Source organism: Rhinichthys klamathensis, unplaced genomic scaffold (genome assembly GCF_029890125.1).
Source record: "Rhinichthys klamathensis goyatoka isolate OS25496 unplaced genomic scaffold, OSU_Roscu_1.1 h1tg000020l_1, whole genome shotgun sequence".
NCBI classification, from domain to species: domain Eukaryota; kingdom Metazoa; phylum Chordata; class Actinopteri; order Cypriniformes; family Leuciscidae; genus Rhinichthys; species Rhinichthys klamathensis.
Genome location: NW_026606571.1, coordinates 1,226,278 through 1,246,119, shown reverse-complemented (window position 1 = coordinate 1,246,119; position 19,842 = coordinate 1,226,278). Strand labels below are relative to the sequence as shown.

The window sequence follows — 19,842 nt, the reverse complement described above, 5'->3', positions numbered from 1 at the left end:
GTATCAGGCTACACATAAAACATGATAGAGTTTTAAAATTAAACATTTTAAAAGAGAACATCACGGTTGTTTAAACCAATGAGCATTAAGCTGTGTTGTCAGCAAGTCGTTTCCCATCGTGCTTTTGATCAGCGCAGTCGGTGGAGAGAAACTGCGCGAGACTGCAGAATCCGACACATCCGCCTCGCCATCGCTACAGTTTTTTGTCATATGTCAGCATGACATCAGAGCAAGACAGACCGCTCTCCCGCACAGTCGCACAGATTCTAACCGGCATGCATTTCGCGGTGATCACCGGTGATCGGTTCTGCGCAGATTTTGCTAATCTCAAACAACCAAAATCCAACGTCTGTCCAACGTCGGATGTTGACGTCAGGCTGACGTTGGGTTCTGAACTTCTGACGTAAAGCCAACTTTCGGCACTGACACATAGATTGGCCCCTAAATCTAGACAATTGATAAATGAAATGCAAACATGCCAAGGTTTTAGACTGGTCTTGCAATAACATCTCTATAGCTACATAGTTTTGTGAGGTTTTGAACTGAAAATAAAATTGAAAAACTCACTCGTTTACACTGCCTCTTTCTGCAACTTTTTTGCAAAGTAGGCTACAACGTGAAAGTGCAAGGCTGATGCTCTGTAGTGGATTCACACATATAGGCCTGAGCATCGCGAGGCAGTTTCATTTCGATTGAAAGGACGTAAAAAACGCGAAACCGCACAGCACACTCCCATAATCTGTATGGTGCGTTTCCACTAGTTTCCATTTTCAGTTCATAGAAGTTTAGCTTCACGCGCGAGCTTAAAGCTCAACTTCCATTGAAATTAATAGTAAACACTCGCTCTGCTCCGTGCCAGTGAACATGCTCGAGCTGCTCACGCAGTAACGTTAGTGTGAATCTGATGACGGTATATCGCGCATTCACGCGTCCACAAAAAAAAATAAAAAAATAATGAAAACAAACTTTCAACAACACATTCAGGGAATTTAGAGCGTTCTGATGAAAGGGTATATAGGCCTAGGCTAGAAATACATTTGAGAATGAATCGCTGGTTTTAAAAGAGAAAGAAATATTTGCGTGGTGCTCCCCTGGACGTGGTGCCCCTGGCCACTTGCCCAATTGCCCATATGGTTAATCCGCCTATGTCATTGATGAAATATGGCTTGTAAATACTGCACTCAGACCAGAAGCAGCAATACAATGCAATCACATAGCAAGGCATTATCAACAAATTCATTGAGCATATGCCTAAGTAGCAAACACTTGTCCAAAGTGACTTACAGTTCACTTAATGGGTACAACTGGGCAAGTTACTAAGAGTAATAATGGCAAAAATGTGTTCTTTGTTGAGGTTTGAACCTACAGATTTGGTTATTAGCCCAGATCTGTAACCACTACATAACACCACTCCATCTGCACAGGACACTGGATGATCTAAAATGCTCATCACATTCACATTAGTCAGTGATTTAATTTTAAATTTACATAATGCAATATTTTCTGCAGTATTATCATATTCACCATCATGCTGTGCTTCTGTCCGTTATGTTTTTCCCCTGGGAAGCATTTGTGACTTTGTGACTTGTTGTTTCAGTAGTCTTTGTGTTCTCAGTTTTGGGATTCATGGTATAAGTTGAAACTGACTTTTCTTTAAAATGTTCAAATCTCTGAGCTTCTGTGGTGGGTTTCACAGTGTGGGAAGCCAACGGTAGTAGAGCAGGCACTGGAGGCTGGTAGCGGTGTTGGTAGCCATAGGGCCTCAGACGGTAAGTGTAGTACTCAAGCGTGTACATTAGCACAGGGTCTACGTAGTGGAAAGACACTGCTAGGTCAGAGCAGCACTGTGGGCCCTGCAGGGGAAAAACAGACATAAGAGATGCTGTCACATTTCCACGTGGTCACGGATAGGTTGCATTAAAAGAATAGTCTGGGTTCATTACAAGTTAAGCTCAATCAACAGCACTTGTGTCATAACTTTAAAAATCACAACAATTAATTTAGACTTGTCACAGAACTTTCAATAGAAGTGAATGGGGCCAATCTGTAAACATTAAAATACAGCTATAATAAGATATAAACGATGTGTTAATACTTGCTATTTTAGTATACCATTTAGTTGATAAAACCTTAAAACAACAACTTTACAGCTCCAAAAATACACTTTTAAAAGAATTCAGTGCTTTAAAAAATAAGCTTCAGATTTCTGAAATCCTTTTTACTTCCATTATAAGAGCTTCACTGTAACCTTGATTTTTTTCTTTTTTCTTTTAATGAAAAGTAAAGAAAAACTTTTTAAGTCTTTAATTATTATTACTTAAGAAGTTACACAAATCCACTCAATCATTTTATTTTTTAAACTCACTTTATAAACACTGAAAAGCATTTATATCCTTTTTTGTTGCCATTTTGAAAACCATGGCATGCAAGACAAAATTATGTTTATTTCTTGGGTTTTTTATTGTTAGTCATTAGCTGTCTAGTCACGAATCACATCATCATGTACATGAAAGAAAAACTATCGACAAATACGGTCCCCATCAAACCTATCCATTGTTGATTTCAATCACCTGAAGGACTTGCTAGTTCAGTGTGGAATTTAAATGGGGCTAAAATGAGGTAATTTCATTTTCAATATATATTTCTCAAACAATGTTGTTGATTTTTATTCATTCTCAAAATACTACATCTTGAATGGAAAACTCCTTTTGACGCTTAAAGTGTTTTCTTCTCTCAGGCACAGATGGTACTCAAGTTCTAAAAGCTTTTCAAAAAATAAGTTTAACTTCTGTAAAAAACAAAAAAACAAAGTAATAACTAATTAGCTTGCTGTGGGAAATGTAAGCTGTGGAATGTAGAAAAATGTCACGAAGGACATTAATAGGACCTTTTGTTGGGGCAGTCGGGGACTAATGTTAAGAGTCAGACCTGTAACCCGGATCGATTCTCAATACCGGCAGGAAAAATTTAGGTGGGTGAGTGAATGAACAGCGCTCTCTTCCTCCCTCAATACCCACGACTGAGGTGCCCTTACCTAACCCCCAATTGCTCTCCGGAAGCAGCAGCAAATGGCTGCCCACTGCTCTGTGTGTGTGGGTGTTTCTACAGTTTGCACTGTGTGTTCACTACTCCTAAAGTAGGTGCACTAAATTGGATGGGTTAAATGCAGAGGACAAATTCTAAGTATGGGTTACCATACTTGGCCTTCACGTCACGCTCTCACTTAAAAATATCTTGGCAAAAATGACAATGAGTACATTTTATCTTACACTACCATTCAAAAGAATAGTGTTTTTTTTTTTAAATAAATTAATATTTTAATTCAGTAAAGATGCATTAAATTGACTAAAAATGACAGCAAAGACACTCATAATGTTAAAAAAAGATTTATATTTCAAATGAACAGATTGAATTTAGGCTTTTAATCACATTCATCGGCTCACACATTAGTGGTGATAAACGGAAGCTCAAGAATGTTTGCTTGACGTGCGAGAACCAATGAGGTGTATTCTCGTGTTATGCAGCACGTTTGAGCTTCAGCAAGAACCAGAGAAGTTTGTTCTCGCGCATCAAGCAGGTTCTGTTGAGCTTCTGTTTATGTTCGCTGATCAATGTTTATATGTGAATAAAAGCCTCAAGTCTCTTCAGAAATTTTGCACTAAACCACTCAATTCATATGGATTAATTTTACAATCTCTTTATGCATTTTTTGAAGCGGCAAAGTTTCAGTTGCGTAGCTGTCTATGGAGGGACAGAAATCACTCAGATTTCATCAAAAAGATCTTCAGTTGTGTTCCGAAGATGAACGAAAGCCTTACGGGTTAGGAATGACATGAGGGTGAGTAAATGATGACAGAATTTTCATTTCTGAGTGAACTAACCCTTTAAGCAGCAAAACTGCTTTGAACATTAATAATAAGAAGAAATGTTTCTTGAGTACCTAATCAGCATTAGAATGATTTCTGAAGGATCATGTGACACTGAAGGCTGGAGTAATGATGCTGAAAATTCAGCTTTGCATTACAGAAATAAATGACATTTTAAAATATATTAAAATAGAAGTCATCTATTTTGAATTGTAATTGTATTGAATTGAATTGTAAAATATTATTGTTTTAGCTGTTTTAACCAACCAAATGCAACTTGGTGAGCATAACAGACTTACTTCAAAAATGTTTTTTTTTTTGTTTTTTTTTAATATTACCGACCCCAAATGTTTGAACGCTAGTATAAGTGTTTAAAAAAAAATTTAAGTGTGTGACTTACTTCTACAATTGGGTAGAAGCAGTAATTCCAGTACCAGAAGGTCTTGGAGAACTTTCCAGTAAGATGGTGTTCAGGAATGAAAGGATGGAAGGTTTCCCGGTGCAGCGTGTCCCTGGAGTCTCCTGCTACCACCCCCATTTTCTCCAGGCACTGACCCATCGCTAGATCCTCCACTGGGGTTGTATGAGTGCACACTTTAGTGTTAAAACCCTCCACAAACCTTTTTAAGGCCTCTTTGCTGAGAACATAACCTGCACCACCGCTCATGTAGCCCTGCTTAGCGTACGGCTTGAACCTCTTGCCAAAGTATATGGGCTGCTCTGCCGTGTAGTTTGACAGGATCCAGCGCAAGTTGTCCACAACGACGAACGTGTCATCGTCTGCTTTGAGGAACCAGTCTGCCTCATCGACGTGGTTCTTCAGAGCGTAGTGGAAGGCACGAATGGTCTTCCAGTACAGCTGGTCACGGCCTTCTCCTGTGCCCAGGCCCACTGTGGGGAAGCTGCGATCTTCTTCAGAGCTCATGAACAGAACTACGTTACAGTGACGACTCCAAGTGGCCTTCACATGCCGAGCCTTTGACTGTAGATTACTCGGCCCTGTCATCACCCAGCACAGGATACGCACTTTCTTAAACAGCTCGTCTGCAATGTGACTGTCCTCTCCTGTGTATTTAAAGCAAATTCTATAGTTATGTTTCAATTTAATACAAACCATTTTGTTCATTAGAGACTTCTTTATAACTAAACTGAGAGTTGTATATTAAAGGCGTACTCTATAATTCTCCCCAATTAAAAATGTCTTACACATATATAAAAGAATAGTCCTTTTAATAAATATATTAATATTATGTACACTAACTAATCAGTAATCTAATTAAAGCGATTTTATTTTACATGGGGGCAGACATAATGAGATTAAATTAAGTTCAATGACATAAGAATGTCCAGGATAAATAAAAGTATAAATATGATACAAATCTAGCTTAAACAAAGTTATATCATTAAGTTTTACAAAACAGGCGTCAAGTCATTGACCCATGTCCATCCTAATACTCGCTGTAACTCAGTTACACCCCTGTTTTTCAGACACTTTTACTCGCATAATAAATCAACCATGGCTGACAGTGGATACAATGGCATCTGTAACTGAGAAACATTGCCTTTGCGTAATGCTAATGCATAAGTCCAAGACTGAAAATTAATTGGTGCACTTTGAACATATTACTGTGGCTACAATATACACTTTCATGCAACATCTTCCAATGAAAACTTAAAGGATTAGGTCACCTCCAAATGATAATTTACTCACCCCAATGCCATCCAAGATGTTCATGTCTTTCTTTCTTCAGTGGAAAAGAAATTAAGTTTTTTGAGGAAAACATTTCAGGATTTTTCTCCACACAATGGACTTCAACGGTAACCAAATTTGAATCACGTTGGAAAGGTCACGCTGGACGTAGGCGGAAGTACCGCCCCATTGTTTACAAGCGTGGAGAAGGAGGATCGTTCAAATTTTATTGTATGTTGAATGACATATTTATGTCTTTGTGTCAGTTTATTGTTTAAAATGGTCCTTTCGTGTGCGTATCCTGGATGTTTAAAACAATGGGGCGGTACTTCCATCTACGTCCAGCGTGACCTTTCCAACGTGATTACGTAATGCCTGGCGCGTCGCAGACCAGCACAAGACGAACAATTGTGGTTAAAAAGTAAATACATTTGGTAACGCTTCCTTTTACAGTCCTGTTACCCATGTACATACTATGTACTTATTATTGTAATTACAATTACTGGGTAATAACTAGGTACTAACCTTGAACCTACCACTAAACATACCCCTAACCAATGTACTTACCTTATATTAGCCAGTTCTTTCTAAGTACACTGTAAGTACACGTAAGTACTGTAAAACTTTTTTTTTTTTTTTTTAAGAAAGTGACCGATCGTTTTGCTAGATAAGACCCTATTCCTCAGCTGGGCTGCATTGATTTGGACTTCAACAATTTGGTTACTGTTGAAGTCCATTGTGTGGAGAAAAATCCTGAAATGTTTTCCTCAAAAAACTTAATTTCTTAGAAAGAAAGACATGAACATCTTGGATGGCATTGGGGTGAGTAAATTCAGGAAATTTTCATTTTGAGGTGAACTAATCCTTTAATGAAGTGTTTAGAAAGTGAAAGCTTTAACCAGTTATTAAAGGGATAGTTTACCCAAAATTTTAATTCCGTCATCATTTACTCACCCTTAGGTTGTTCCAAACCTGTATAAATTGCTTTGTTCTATTGAACACAAAGGAAGATATTTTAAAGAATGTGGGAAACTGAACAGTTCTGGGGCACCATTGACTTCCTTAGTCAATGTTGCCCCATAGCAGCCTGGCTACAAACTTTCTTCAAAATATCTTCCTTTGTGTTCAGCAGAACAAAGAAATTTATACAGGTTTGGAACAACTTGAGGGTGAGTAAATGATGACAGAATGCATCCCTACAATATTTCATATCATGTTGCGCTCATTCATAAATGATGCACTAGAGGGCGCTGCAGCACCTGGCTGGTGAGGATGCTTGAGGTTGATCAGGGCAGATCCTTCCACTCTCCAGGTAAGGTTGGGGGTGTTTTGCTCTGGCTCCAGTGGAGAAAGGTTACTTTTGCCATCATGCTGCCAGCTGAAGCTCTCCTCAAACCATACCTGTCTCAAAAACACGTACAACGTACAGCTGCCCACCAGGAAGCCCAGGGAGAAAGCACACTTTGAATTTCCTGCTTTCATGGTGACCACTCAGGGATCCTCACCACATTGCTGCAAGGCTAGAATACAAATATTGGTTACAATCATTTGATTGCATTCATTTTCAGAGATTTCTAATATACTAATTTGCATTAAGAAATGACAAAAATTCTCATTTTAAATTATAATATTACTTAATTATTTAATAATTACAATAATTACATTCCAGGGCTCCAGACTAACATTTGAGAGCAGTAGCTCTGGTGCCAATAAGTTCTACAGATGGTGGCACCAGCACCTGATTTGGTGGTGTTGGTTGGATTATTAATCATACAAGTAATTGAATCATATTTCTATGGTTTTGCATTAATAAGTGCAGTTACTAATTATATTACATGTTTATTTATTGGAAATGTAACAGCTTTAACAGCTTGAATTGAGATGCAGATAAAACTTTTATTGACAACAGTAACATGCAAAAACCAAATTTTATATTTAATTTAAATATTTTACTCTTATTAAATATACCATTGTTGCACTAGATAGAATCATACTGAATAAGGGATTATAAAATGAGTGCTCTTTACTTGCTTTCTGTGTGAAATACAAAAAGACTACTTTTCCATATATTAGGGAGTGGAAATGGCTAACAAGTCAATAAGTGCACCTCTGCCGCCATCTACTGGTTATAGTGGTAATTGTATGTCTTTAAAAAAAAAAAAGTGTTTATTTGCCACAAAGTGTTATGCTGCGTCCCAATTCGCATAATATCCGTCCTAAATAGTATTCGAAAATAGAATTAGTATGCCCCAAATTGTAGTATGTTGAAATGAGTGTTCCAAAGATACCCGGATGGTCTACTATTTCCGGTCAGAATCCAAAGTGCAGATCGATCAAAGAGTATAGAAGTACCAGCATTGTGAACTTTTGTAAAGATACGTTTACCCATTAAGTTTTAAATGCATCATTACATTCAAATTGCAAACACATGAGGAGAGTCTTCGCATGAAAGACCCATGACTGGCAGATCAACGTGCTACAACATTTCTCTCCGAAACGGTAGGACATTAAATTAGATTGAATGGAGGATTTTAACTGTGACAAGATGATTGACAGGGCAGTTTATGGTGACAGGATGCATGCGACAGAGCTGTTCGTTAAAGATGACGAAGTAGTATCTCCCAAAGCTTGCCTACTCTTTTGCTACACACTCAAAAGTATGTACTTTTTCTTCACAAAAAGAGTACATACTTTTAGGGCATAGTATAAGTAGCCGAATTGGGACGCAGCATTAGTTTTACTTCATCTATCATCTTTAAACTTTTACAAATCCTCACATTAAAAATAACATTAAAATTGATTTTTATTTAGAGATTTGAAGTGTTGGAAAAAGTGTAAAAGCACTTGAAAGGCATTGAAAATGGCTTGAATTTCACTCTCAAAACAGATCAAACGCTGACGTGGAAACCAAGAGAAACGTGCCATGAACGAGAAAGTTATAGAAGGCTTTACAATCCACAACATTCTCTATGGATTTAATTTTGTATGCTAACTGTAACCATGGTATTGTGGCAGAAACAGTAGATTGTTTTTACATTATTCATCACAGGCTTCGTACAACCATATCTGTGGTTTATAACAGAGAATTATTTGCCGGAGTAGTGATTTGATAGCTTCTCACTATATTTTTCAGCAATGTTATTAATATTGCGGCGAATTCAAACGCTTACTCACCAGATCTCCCAGCGCTGTGAGTGATGTGATCGAGATCGGCCCGCGAGTGTTCTCTTTCAAGCATACGTTTCGGTGTCTCACTATGGGATATGCCCCTTCCGCGTATTCCTCAAAAGCCCTATTACATTACGCCAGCCCCAATTGGCTGGCAGACATGACGTTGTGTCTGCAAGTGGCTACCCCACCCCTATAAGTATAAGAGGAGCAACGCAACGTCATTACGACATTCAAAAACCTCTTCACGCTTCACACCAGAAGCCTAGAAGCCTACAAACTTTCAACGAACTTCTGGACGAATTACTGGCCACCACGCCATTTTTCGTCTGGCTCCTTCGATTCGCATTCCAGCCGATTGCAAGGATTGTTCGACACTACGATGGCTGCAGCAATGCAGACTATCCAGGCTAGTGAGGGAGATTCTGTGCGACTCTGTTCATGCGTGAAACAAATTTTCATGCAAGGACACACACCAGGTCTGCTCTGCATGTCTCGGGCTGAAACATGCTCAATTGGCGATCGAGAGTCCCGGCACATGTGAACACTGCGCACGCTTCACCATGAAGAGCCTTCGTCGCAGGCTAGCATGCCCCTTATGACACCTAGCCCAGGTAGGTAGCGGGTCAGAGCGGAGCACAGGAACAGAGATCTGCCTGGCCTAGGAAGAACTATTCGCCTGCAGCAGCTCAAACGGCCCAGCCAGCTCCTCAACCTCATCCTCATCCCCATCTTCAGGGAGCGAGGAGGAAGAAGAAGACAAATTGACAGGGTCTTCCCCAGGGAAGGGAGTAAACAACAGCCCCCCAGTTTGCTAGCTCCCGACCCTCACATGTTCAGCGTTCGTCAAATCACGAGTTCCACTGTTCACAGATGTTCTGTGGGGAAAACAGCGCCCGGTTGGGCCAGGGGAAGTAGAGCGGTGAAAAGGAAAAGAAACGGTGCAGTGGTGCACACCAACCCACTAGTGATATGCACTTTTCATGTTCAAAATTCAATAAAGTTTTCACTGTACCCCCAAAAAATGTTGCAAAACATATTAAGAGAACACATTATAACATCACCTCAGGGAGCTTTCGATCTCTTAGAGGTGATGAGCCACTCAGACTCTGTCCAAACGCTAAGAGCCCACGCATGCGCAATACAGACCACGAACTCGTTCATGGCTCAGCCACACGATGGCACCGGAACGCTGCGAATAAACAATTGGCAAGAGTGTACAGAGTCCCGCTGGGTATTAAAGACAATACAATTCGGGTACAGACTGCAGTTTGCCACTTCCCCCCCGCATTTCAAAGGGATAATTCATTCTCAGGTGCGGGCAGAGTTAAAACATGTTCTTCAGGATGAAATTTATTCACTGTTGAACAAAAGGGCGATAAGAGTGGTACCGCCCGAGCAAAGCCAGAGTGGGTTTTACTCTAGATACTTTCTCGTTCCAAAGAAAGGAACTCATGCCCTTCGTCCCATATTAGATCTGTGTGCACTGAACAAATACTTAAGGAAGTACAAGTTCAGAATGCTCACTCATTCTACACTCCTAAAACTGGTGTGCCCAGGCGATTGGTTTACATCGATCGACCTGAAAAACGCATATTTTCACAAAGATAAACCCAGCCCACAGGAAATTCCTGAGGTTTGCTTTCCTTGGAGTGACATATGAATACCTGGTTCTTCCATTTGGCATGTCTCTCAGCCCAAGAGTTTTTATAAAATGTACAGAGGCGGCCCTGACCCCGCTCAGGGAAAAAGGCATTCGTCTCGCTACTTACATAGACGACTGGTTGGTGACAGCTCAGTCAGAACAAGAAGTGAGATATCACACAACCATGCTGCTGGAACACATACAGAAACTGGGTTTACAACTAAACACCGAAAAGAGTGTTCTGATTCCTGCACAGTCCATAACATATCTTGGGCTGTCACTGGACTCGGCGACATTCAGAGTGCGACTGTCAGAGGACAGGGAGGGAAAATTCACCCGATGCCTGACCGAATTTCAGAGGGGGAAAAATATCTCTTTCCGCATATGCCTCAGACTATTGGGACTGATGGCCTCAGCCCTAATAGTGATTCCCTTAGGCAGACTGTTTATGAGAGAATTTCAGCGCTGGCTAGCGTCTCTGAGGCTGGACCCATTAAGGCAGTCTTTGCACTGCGCCAGTGGAGACACCCAACCTTTCTGGTTCAAGGGGTACCCATGGGCGTGGTTCAAGCCAGAAAAGTCATAACGACGGACGCTAGAGCTTCGTCGACTAGGTCTCTCTATGAATGCAAATGGGGCGTGTTTGAGCGCTGGTGCGCGGCTAAGCACGAGATTCCCTTCAGTGCTCAGTGGCAGTCGTTCTATAATTTTTACAGGACTTGATAGACCAAGGGAAAGCGTTTTCAACCATAAAAGTGTATTTGGCCGCTATTTCTGCTTGTCACATAGGTTTTGATAATAAAACCGTTGGGCAGCATCCTTTATTATGCAGGTCCATGAAGGGCGCGCGTCGCGCTTTACCAGTTTCAAATCGCTTTCCCCTTCATGGGATTTATTACTGGTACTTGATGCTCTCTCAATGTCCCCATTTGAGCCACTGGACAAGATTGATTTAAAAATATTGTAATTTAAGACGGCCTTGGCTTCGGCGAAGCACGTAAGTGAGATTCACGCACTTTCGGTGCATTCAGCATGTACACAGTTCATGCCCGAGGATGCAGGGGTAGTTCTGAGGCCTAATCCTGCATTTATGCCCAAAATAGTTAATTCTATCACTCCTTTGGAGTTAAGAGCTTTCTATCCACCATCTTTTGCTTCGTCAAAACAGCAAAAGCTAAATGAGTTGTGCCCAGTGCGTGCTTTACGCATTTACATCGAAAGAACCAGAGGGTTCCGGGAGAGTGATCAGCTGTTCGTATCTTAGGTAAAACCACGTATGGGGAAGCCGATTACTAAGCAGCGTTTGTCGCACTGGATAGTGGAGGCGATTTCATTGGCATATTCCAGTAAGGGTAATGCGCCCCCAGCTGGTTTACGTGCACACTCAACAAGGGGAATGTCAACCTCGTGGGCTCTTTTTAAAGGAGTCACGATACAGGATATTTGCGAAGCGGCGAGTTGGTCCTCGCCACATACATTAGCTAGGTTTTATAAACTGGAAGTTACAGCTCAAACTTTAGCACAAGCGTTATTGAACGTTGGAGTTGAGTCATAACTCATGACTCGTCCACCCCTGGAGGCGGTGCTGTGGTTGGCAGGAGACTTTGAGGCAGGCTATCTGGCAATACGGGAGTTAGGATATCCCATAGTGAGACACCGAAACGTATGCTTGAAAGAGAACAATAGGTTACTTGCGTAAACCACGTACTAATTTTTCAGGAGTGATGATATTACTGCGCCGTGTCGAAGTGCTCCCAAACACTTGCTATGGTATTCCGCCATACATTATAGTTATCCATTTTACACGCTTAGAAAAGCGCCGCGTTTTATTTTGTGTCACCATACTTGGTCGAGTTACACTACTCGTGTAACTGTATTTAAATAGGGAAAACGTGGAGGTGTTTGGTCGCTTCTCTGTTTGGATCCTAATGAATGAACGGGGCTAAGCTAAGTGCTAACAAAGCTAACAGAGCGATTTAGTGCACGCACTGAGACGAGAGAGGGATGTATCAACTCGTCTTAGTTAAGGGAATAACATAGTTTAATATGAAAAAACGGTGGAGTATCCCTTTAAGTTAATATTCAAAATTAACAAAACATTGCATGTTTGTGGGGTCTCTGGTGTCAGTTAGCCTAATGGTAAAAAGACACACAGGTAAACAAATAAAATATTTAAGATTTTTATGTTTCATTTTCTTTGTTTTTCATTTTAAAATAATTCATACATTTTTATGATTTAATGAATTAGCTTTTCACCAAGACACAAGCCAGATGGATACTTGAGGTAGGCTACTATGAGATTTTTTACATATTAGGGTTAAATACTGTGTGAACTGAATTATATTTTTTTTTAATTGAATACACAAAGCATATGAGTTCTTCCCAAAATCACTTCAAGCATGTTGATACACTAAGCCCATTTTCTATTTAGGATTCAGCTGCTGCCAGGATAAATCTGAGGAATAGATTACCTTGCGTGACTGACAAATCTTGGTTCTTACCCTCATTTCCAAGAATTAGGCACCTGCTGCTGCCAGTCCGTTAGTCATATTGCTACTGTTTAAAAATTTCATTTTGACTAAATTGACAAGTGACATTCAGGTTGACTAGTAAACCCTTATGGTGGATGAAATAGCCTACTTTATGAAACCATTATAGGCTAGCCTATAACCTAAACTATCTATTACAACAGCTAGGCCTAATAATTTTAATTTAATGAAAGTGTTCAAATCGAATGTTTACCACAGGAAATCCTCAAAGACCCTACAAATCCAAGTAAAGCTGGTTTTATCCAAAGTGGATTAATAGACAGAATGCGGCACGGGAGTTTATTAAGTTATTACATATAGGCCTATCTTGTGCACGGATAAAAGAAATAACATTCTGCAATACTGTGTTAAATGGTCTATAGGACAACCAAAATACACAATGCATGCACTTGTGTTGACATGAGAGGTGCACCAGAGATCTAGGCCCTTACCTTGCATTCTTTAACGTTACCTCCCCTCTGCAAGCCTCTCACCGTCCCAAACAATGTTGTAAGCTCCGGTCAGTTTCATGCCTTCAGTCTTTCTTTCCCTCAATATCCGCGAGCTCATGAAAGGAGCGCGTCAGGTTGCTTTTGAGTGCGTGCTGTGACGTCTACATTAACAGACGTTGAGGGTTTAATTCCTTATTTAAAAGGCAGAGTGTGTGCCAGTCACCCGATTTATTTTTCCTCGTATTAGCAGAGGGTTTGCCATTAACCGAATGGTTATTAGGCCTCTTTGTGCGCTATGACCGGACAACAGATCCTCTGTCATGAGCGAGTACCGTGTCAGCATCACACACGGATAGCCGTAGCGAGGTTTGATTGGAGGAATGGCCGGTTTGTTGTTATGGGTGTCCCCGCCTACTGGGCCGTCGCTCAATTAAGGGATGACAAATTTGATTATAACATTTAATTGCCAAATTAAATAATTTACTTTTTAATTGGAATTGTAAGACAAAATCAATTGTAAAATGTATTATAAAACATTCTTTAATATTTAGTACATTAGGCCTATGTGTAGCCTACAGCACACACATTTTTTTTCAAAGCTGAATAAAGTGCCTGATAACCATCAGATTGCAAAATATACAGTGGTAATAAAGATATAACACAAATTAAACAACTTAAAAAATACCCTTTTTATTTTACACAACCATGTGCATATAGGCCTATTTGTATTTATTTTAAAAAAAAATTAATTAAGTGATGCCAATTAAAATAATCAAGATTAATTTGATAATTTCCTCCTGGTATTAACTAGCATCTGTTGTTTTTACTTGGATGTAGCCACTAGATGTATCCATTTACTTTCTGTAGGCTAGACAGGAAGCAGGTATAATGGCCAGACCTTATTTTTGGTCAAACGTATGGGTCAAATAAGGCAAACATTATGTTGTAGGCCCCATGCAGAAAGCCTTGTTGACAGAATAGAAAGTCCTGTGAAAACAGAACAAATTGAGGAGACAGGAGCAAACGTGTCAGCGTCACACATAATCCACAGCAACGGTTTATTAATGGGGTTTTTTTCACATTGTTTTCAAATAAAGTATTTTTTTCTTATTATTGCATAAGTGTCATTCTTTCATTTTCTCTATTGTGTCACAACAATGCACATTTCACATTTTCTCTTTTTTTCTCCACATAAAATGATACAGTATAGCTTTTCTCATTGCTCCTTTAAATCTACTCAGAATGAGCCAAAGGGTATTTTCTGCATATAAAATCAACATATGACTAAACATGTAAGGCCTAGAAACCTGAGAAATATATGTAAACCATACATTAACATTCTAGTTACTGATTTTATAATCAGCACTGCCATCACTACATTAACATGAATTTTTACCTCTGCATTGGCAGGAAATAGAACAGCATTACATTCGTTTGCACTGAAATGGCTGTTTGAAACATGGAGAAGTGCATTAAATTAGGGTTGGGAGAAAAAATCGATTCACCTAGCTATCGCGATTTTTTTTTTTTACGATTCTAAAATCTTTTTTATTTTTTTATTCCAGAATCGATATTAATTCAAATTCAATTGCTTTATTTTTGTCTTTGCTTGTAGATGAGGTTGACAGAAGTTAGCCACTTTTGTTCCAACAGAGGATGAAATGTGTCGTTGGCTGCATCCGAAACCGCATACTTCCCTACTAGGCTATAGTAGGGAAAAACGAATAAGTATGTCCGAATCCTTTATACATAAAAGGGTAGGCGAGAATTACCTGGGTGACGTACTAATTCTCGCGAGATTCGGACCTGCGTACTTATAGTGCGTTTAAAATACCTACTTACCTACTATATAGGAGAAAATAATACGTGAAAGGTGTTACATGTATGTCCTGTGTTTTCCCCTGTTTAGTGTTTTTGGTTCAGTCCAGTGTCCCAGTTTTCCCGCTCCTCGTTTGTGTTTAGTTCCTTCACCTGCGTTTAGTTAATTTGCCCCAGCTGTGCCTTGTTTCCCTAAGCTGTTCCCTGTGTATTTAAACCCTGTGTTCTCCCTCATTCCTTGTCCGTTCTCGTTTGTATTAAGACGTGTGTTGTGACTCCTACGTTTTGTGTAAATAAATTCCTGTTCTCCTGTTCCTGGTCGTCTCCCTCGTGTGTCCTCCACCACGTCCCGTAACAGAAGAACGGACCGAAACCAACTATGAATGCTACGACGCAGCTGATTTTGTTGGAACAAGGCCAGCAATCTCTCGAGGCCCACACCGCGGCTTATCTCGACCTGGCGTGCCTTAGCTCCTTCCCCGATCGCTCATTGAGTGTTTTTTTTCATACTGGCCTCAATGCAGAGACTAAGGCACGTCTGCCCGGTGTGGGACCTCGAGAGAACTTTGAGGCGTATGTGGAGTGGGTGCTTAAAAATAACGGATCCCTTTTCACTGTGGGCCCTGAGTCTTGTCCTGCCGAGCCTGCCATCAGGTCTGTCTATGGACGCCAAAGGCTGGTGTCCAGCCAGGCAGATCCTCCATTAAAGGCCACACGAACTGCCAAGAAGCGCGCCCAGCCGGGGTCTCGTCCCGCCAAGATCGTCCAGCCAGAGCTTCACGTCAGCCACGTCCAGCCAGAGCTTCACGTCAGCCACGTCCAGCCAGAGCTTCACGTCAGCCACGTCCAGCCAGAGCTTCACGTCAGCCACGTCCAGCCAGAGCTTCACGTCAGTCACGTCCAGCCAGAGCTTCACGTCAGCCACGTCCAGCCAGAGACCACCGTCCAGCCAGAGACCACCGTCCAGCCAGAGACCACCAGCCAGAGACCACCGTCCAGCCAGAGCCCTCTTCGCCGCTGGTCCTGTCCAGCTCAGAGCCCTCTTCGCCGCTGGTCCTGTCCAGCTCAGAGCCCTCTTCGCCGCTGGTCCTGCCCAGCTCAGAGCCCTCTTCGCCGCTGGTCCTGTCCAGCTCAGAATCCTCTTCGCCGCTGGTCCTGTCCAGCTCAGAGCCCTCTTCGCCGCTGGTCCTGCCCAGCTCAGAGCCCTCTTCGCCGCTGGTCCTGTCCAGCTCAGAATCCTATTCGCCGCTGGTCCTGTCCAGCTCAGAGCCCTCTTCGCCGCTGGTCCTGTCCAGCCCAGAGCCCTCTTCGCCGCTGGTCCTGTCCAGCTCAGAATCCTCTTCGCCGCTGGTCCTGTCCAGCTCAGAGCCCTCTTCGCCGCTGGTCCTGTCCAGCCCAGAGCCCTCTTCGCCGCTGGTCCTGTCCAGCCCAGAATCCTCTTCGCCGCTGGTCCTGTCCAGCCCAGAACCGTCTTCGCCGCTGGTCCTGTCCAGCTCAAAGCCCACTTCACCGCTGATTCCGCCCAGCTCAAAGCCCACTTCACTGCTGGTTCCGCCCAGCTCAGAGCCCTCTTCGCCGCTGGTCCTGTCCAGCTCAGAATCCTCTTCGCCGCTGGTCCTGTCCAGCTCAGAGCCCTCTTGGCCGCTGGTCCTGTCCAGCTCAGAGCCCTCTTCGCCGCTGGTCCTGTCCAGCTCAGAATCCTCTTCGCCGCTGGTCCTGTCCAGCTCAGAGCCCTCTTCGCCGCTGGTCCTGTCCAGCCCAGAGCCCTCTTCGCCGCTGGTCCTGTCCAGCCCAGAGCCCTCTTCGCCGCTGGTCCTGTCCAGCTCAGAATCCTCTTCGCCGCTGGTCCTGTCCAGCTCAGAGCCCTCTTCGCCGCTGGTCCTGTCCAGCTCAGAGCCCTCTTCGCCGCTGGTCCTGTCCAGCCCAGAATCCTCTTCGCCGCTGGTCCTGTCCAGCCCAGAACCGTCTTCGCCGCTGGTCCTGTCCAGCTCAAAGCCCTCTTCGCCGCTGGTCCTGCCCAGCTCAAAGCCCACTTCGCCATGGCCTCCCGAGGGGTCTTCACCGCCGTGGCCTCCCGAGGGGTCTTCACCGCCGTGGCCTCCCGAAGGGTCCTCTCCGCCATGGCCGCCCGATGGGCTCGCTCCGGCCTGGCCGCCTGCACAGCCTGCTCCGCCCTGGAGGCTTCCTACTCCAGATAGTCCACGCCCTCGTCAGCCTCCAGGGCGCCCACCCCCCCACCCCTATTGATGTAATACGGCGCGAGGACGCGCCTTTTCCAGAGGGGGCGTTCTGTTACATGTATGTCCTGTGTTTTCCCCTGTTTAGTGTTTTTGGTTCAGTCCAGTGTCCCAGTTTTCCCGCTCCTCGTTTGTGTTTAGTTCCTTCACCTGCGTTTAGTTAATTTGCCCCAGCTGTGCCTTGTTTCCCTAATCTGTTCCCTGTGTATTTAAACCCTGTGTTCTCCCTCATTCCTTGTCCGTTCTCGTTTGTATTAAGACGTGTGTTGTGACTCCTACGTTTTGTGTAAATAAATTCCTGTTCTCCTGTTCCTGGTCGTCTCCCTCGTGTGTCCTCCACCACGTCCCGTAACAAAAGGAGTAGTATGTCCGAAACATCAGTATTCATATAGAGAGCCTGTCCCTCCCCTCCGCTTCCGGCTCATGGGACCTTATTTCGGAAAAAATATGTTTGGTAGTCAATGGCGAGAGACAACTTATCTTTTCATTCCGTCTGACCTGTGCCCTGAATTACACATATGATGTTTGTCAATTTAAAAGATAATTATGAAAGTCAAAAAAGTCGCAGTTTGTCATGAAACAGAAGAGTAACATTTAGTTTTATGTGAAAATCGCTCAATGAACTACATCTCCCGGGAAGCGAAACAACGAGCAAGATCCGTTGCTCGTATGTGTGCAGTCTGGTACAAAACACTCAGGCATGACGGCGTAACGTTACGATTATTAACGTAAGACTATAGAAGAAATGACAGACGTTAGCTTCAGTAAAGTTAGCTTCATTCATTGAGAGAAAATGTGCGCCTTTGGGGTTTGTAGTCTTTGTAATTACATATTTTCACAGTCTTATACCTCAACAGTTTTACATTAAACTGCGACTTTCTTGACTTTAAAATGTATCTTTTAAATTGACAAACATCATATGTGTAATTCAGGACACAATTCAAACGAGATCAAAATATTTGTTGTCTCTCGCCATTGACTAGCAGTCTATCATATCATATTTTTCCGAAATAAGATCCCATGGTGGTCGACCGGGAGGGGAGGGACTTAGGCTCTCTATAAGCTGTGTCCCAATTCAGGGGCTGCATTCTCCGAAGGCCGTATATTTGAAGGCCGATTGCGTCACAGCGGCGCAACGAAGGCTGTCCCAATTCGAAGGCTCCTCCGAATGTGGCTTACCGTCAGTGTTGCCAAGTCCGAGGTTTTACTGCAGAATTGGGCTGCTTTTAAGTTGTTGCCATGGGTAAAAAAAATTTTTTACACGGGTTGATTTCCACCCCCGTAAGTACGATTTCGGAGCTCCAACACCCCCAAAACATCCCTCAGACCCACATATCCAGTGGAGAATTCAGCTGCCCTATGGAGAAAAGCCGATGGGCTTTTTGGGATACTTTTGTTGCACAGACCTGGCAATCCTGCCTACCGTCCTTCTTTTCCGGGCCGCGAAGGATAGAAAGAGGAACCAGCAGCAGCCAAGAGACACCAAGGGGGTAATCCAGCACCCGGAAAGCATACCTTCCATGGGGGCCGCCATTGGCTAGCAAGCCATCACCTGCTGTTAGCATTCCATTGACTCCCATTCATTTTGGCGTCACTTTGACAGCGAATAACTTTACATCTGAATCGTTTAAAGACTCCATTTGTCCATTATTTATTTCTAAAGAAACACGACAATGTATAAAAGGCCCCATTACCTTGTATCGTTATGGCCCGTAGAAGCCGTTTTTGTAAAAATAGGCTAACGATTGCGTCATAACCACGCGACTCTTTGTAGCACAGTAGAGAAATTACTGTATGAAGAAGCTCGCAGGCAATCGGGGGGACGTGGAGGCATTAAGTCAAAGGAGAAGCCCATAGAGAGTCATAAAGTTGCTCGTGCTGCTAGCTCATGGACAGCTCCTACTTTCTGTCTCTGCAAGATTCGGAAGGGAATGATTCAGATTTCTTTTGGCACTGTTACTAGACTATTTACAACTGTCAGAGAGGTTGCTCACGTCACATCTACGTCGTCAAGCTCAGTTTGAGGCTGTGCAGTACGCTCAGCCATCAGGAAGTGAGTGCTTCTAATTGAGTTAACTTTTCTCCGTTGAAGTCTATGGGGTCGCTGTGTCCATTTCTTTGGTGAAAGGTCTATTGTCAAACAAAACGGAGGCTAGCTCGACTAGCATCTGGATCCAACTCCTCCCCCTGGATTTCGTTTTCTGCAGTGAAGACCATCTCGTTCATGAGTTTAAAAATAACGCATATTTTGGTTCATTTACTTTTATTCATTTTAAGCATTCAATAATTTATTTGTAATAAACACTTTAAGTGGGCTATTTAAAAAGTGTTAGGACTATTTATATGTTAAATTATGTTGTAAAACATGCGCAGAGCGTGAGGTCATATTGTGTGTGCGCGTATATGGTGCCGGTAGAAAAAATTCGTCAGCAGCCTCT

At 42.6% G+C, this 19,842-nt stretch overlaps 1 protein-coding gene across 2 annotated transcripts; it reads right to left on the bottom strand.

Annotated features, from left to right (window-relative positions):
* Nucleotides 1–1,312: 1,312 nt before the first annotated feature.
* c1galt1la (core 1 synthase, glycoprotein-N-acetylgalactosamine 3-beta-galactosyltransferase 1, like a) lies at nt 1,313–13,362 on the bottom strand. 2 transcript variants are annotated; one of them, XM_056239147.1, is made up of 4 exons: nt 13,350–13,362; nt 6,816–7,076; nt 4,267–4,931; nt 1,313–1,853 (listed from the first exon to the last, which is right to left on the bottom strand). In XM_056239147.1, exons 2-4 carry the CDS (start codon nt 7,036–7,038, stop codon nt 1,527–1,529), a joined length of 1,215 nt encoding a protein of 404 aa, XP_056095122.1. In that variant the 5' UTR covers nt 7,039–7,076; nt 13,350–13,362; the 3' UTR covers nt 1,313–1,526. The 2 variants fall into 2 exon arrangements, with proteins under 2 accessions (XP_056095122.1, XP_056095119.1); XM_056239144.1 differs by lacking the exon at nt 13,350–13,362 and having other exon boundaries at nt 6,816–7,148.
* Between the last annotated feature and the right edge of the window lie 6,480 nt (nt 13,363–19,842).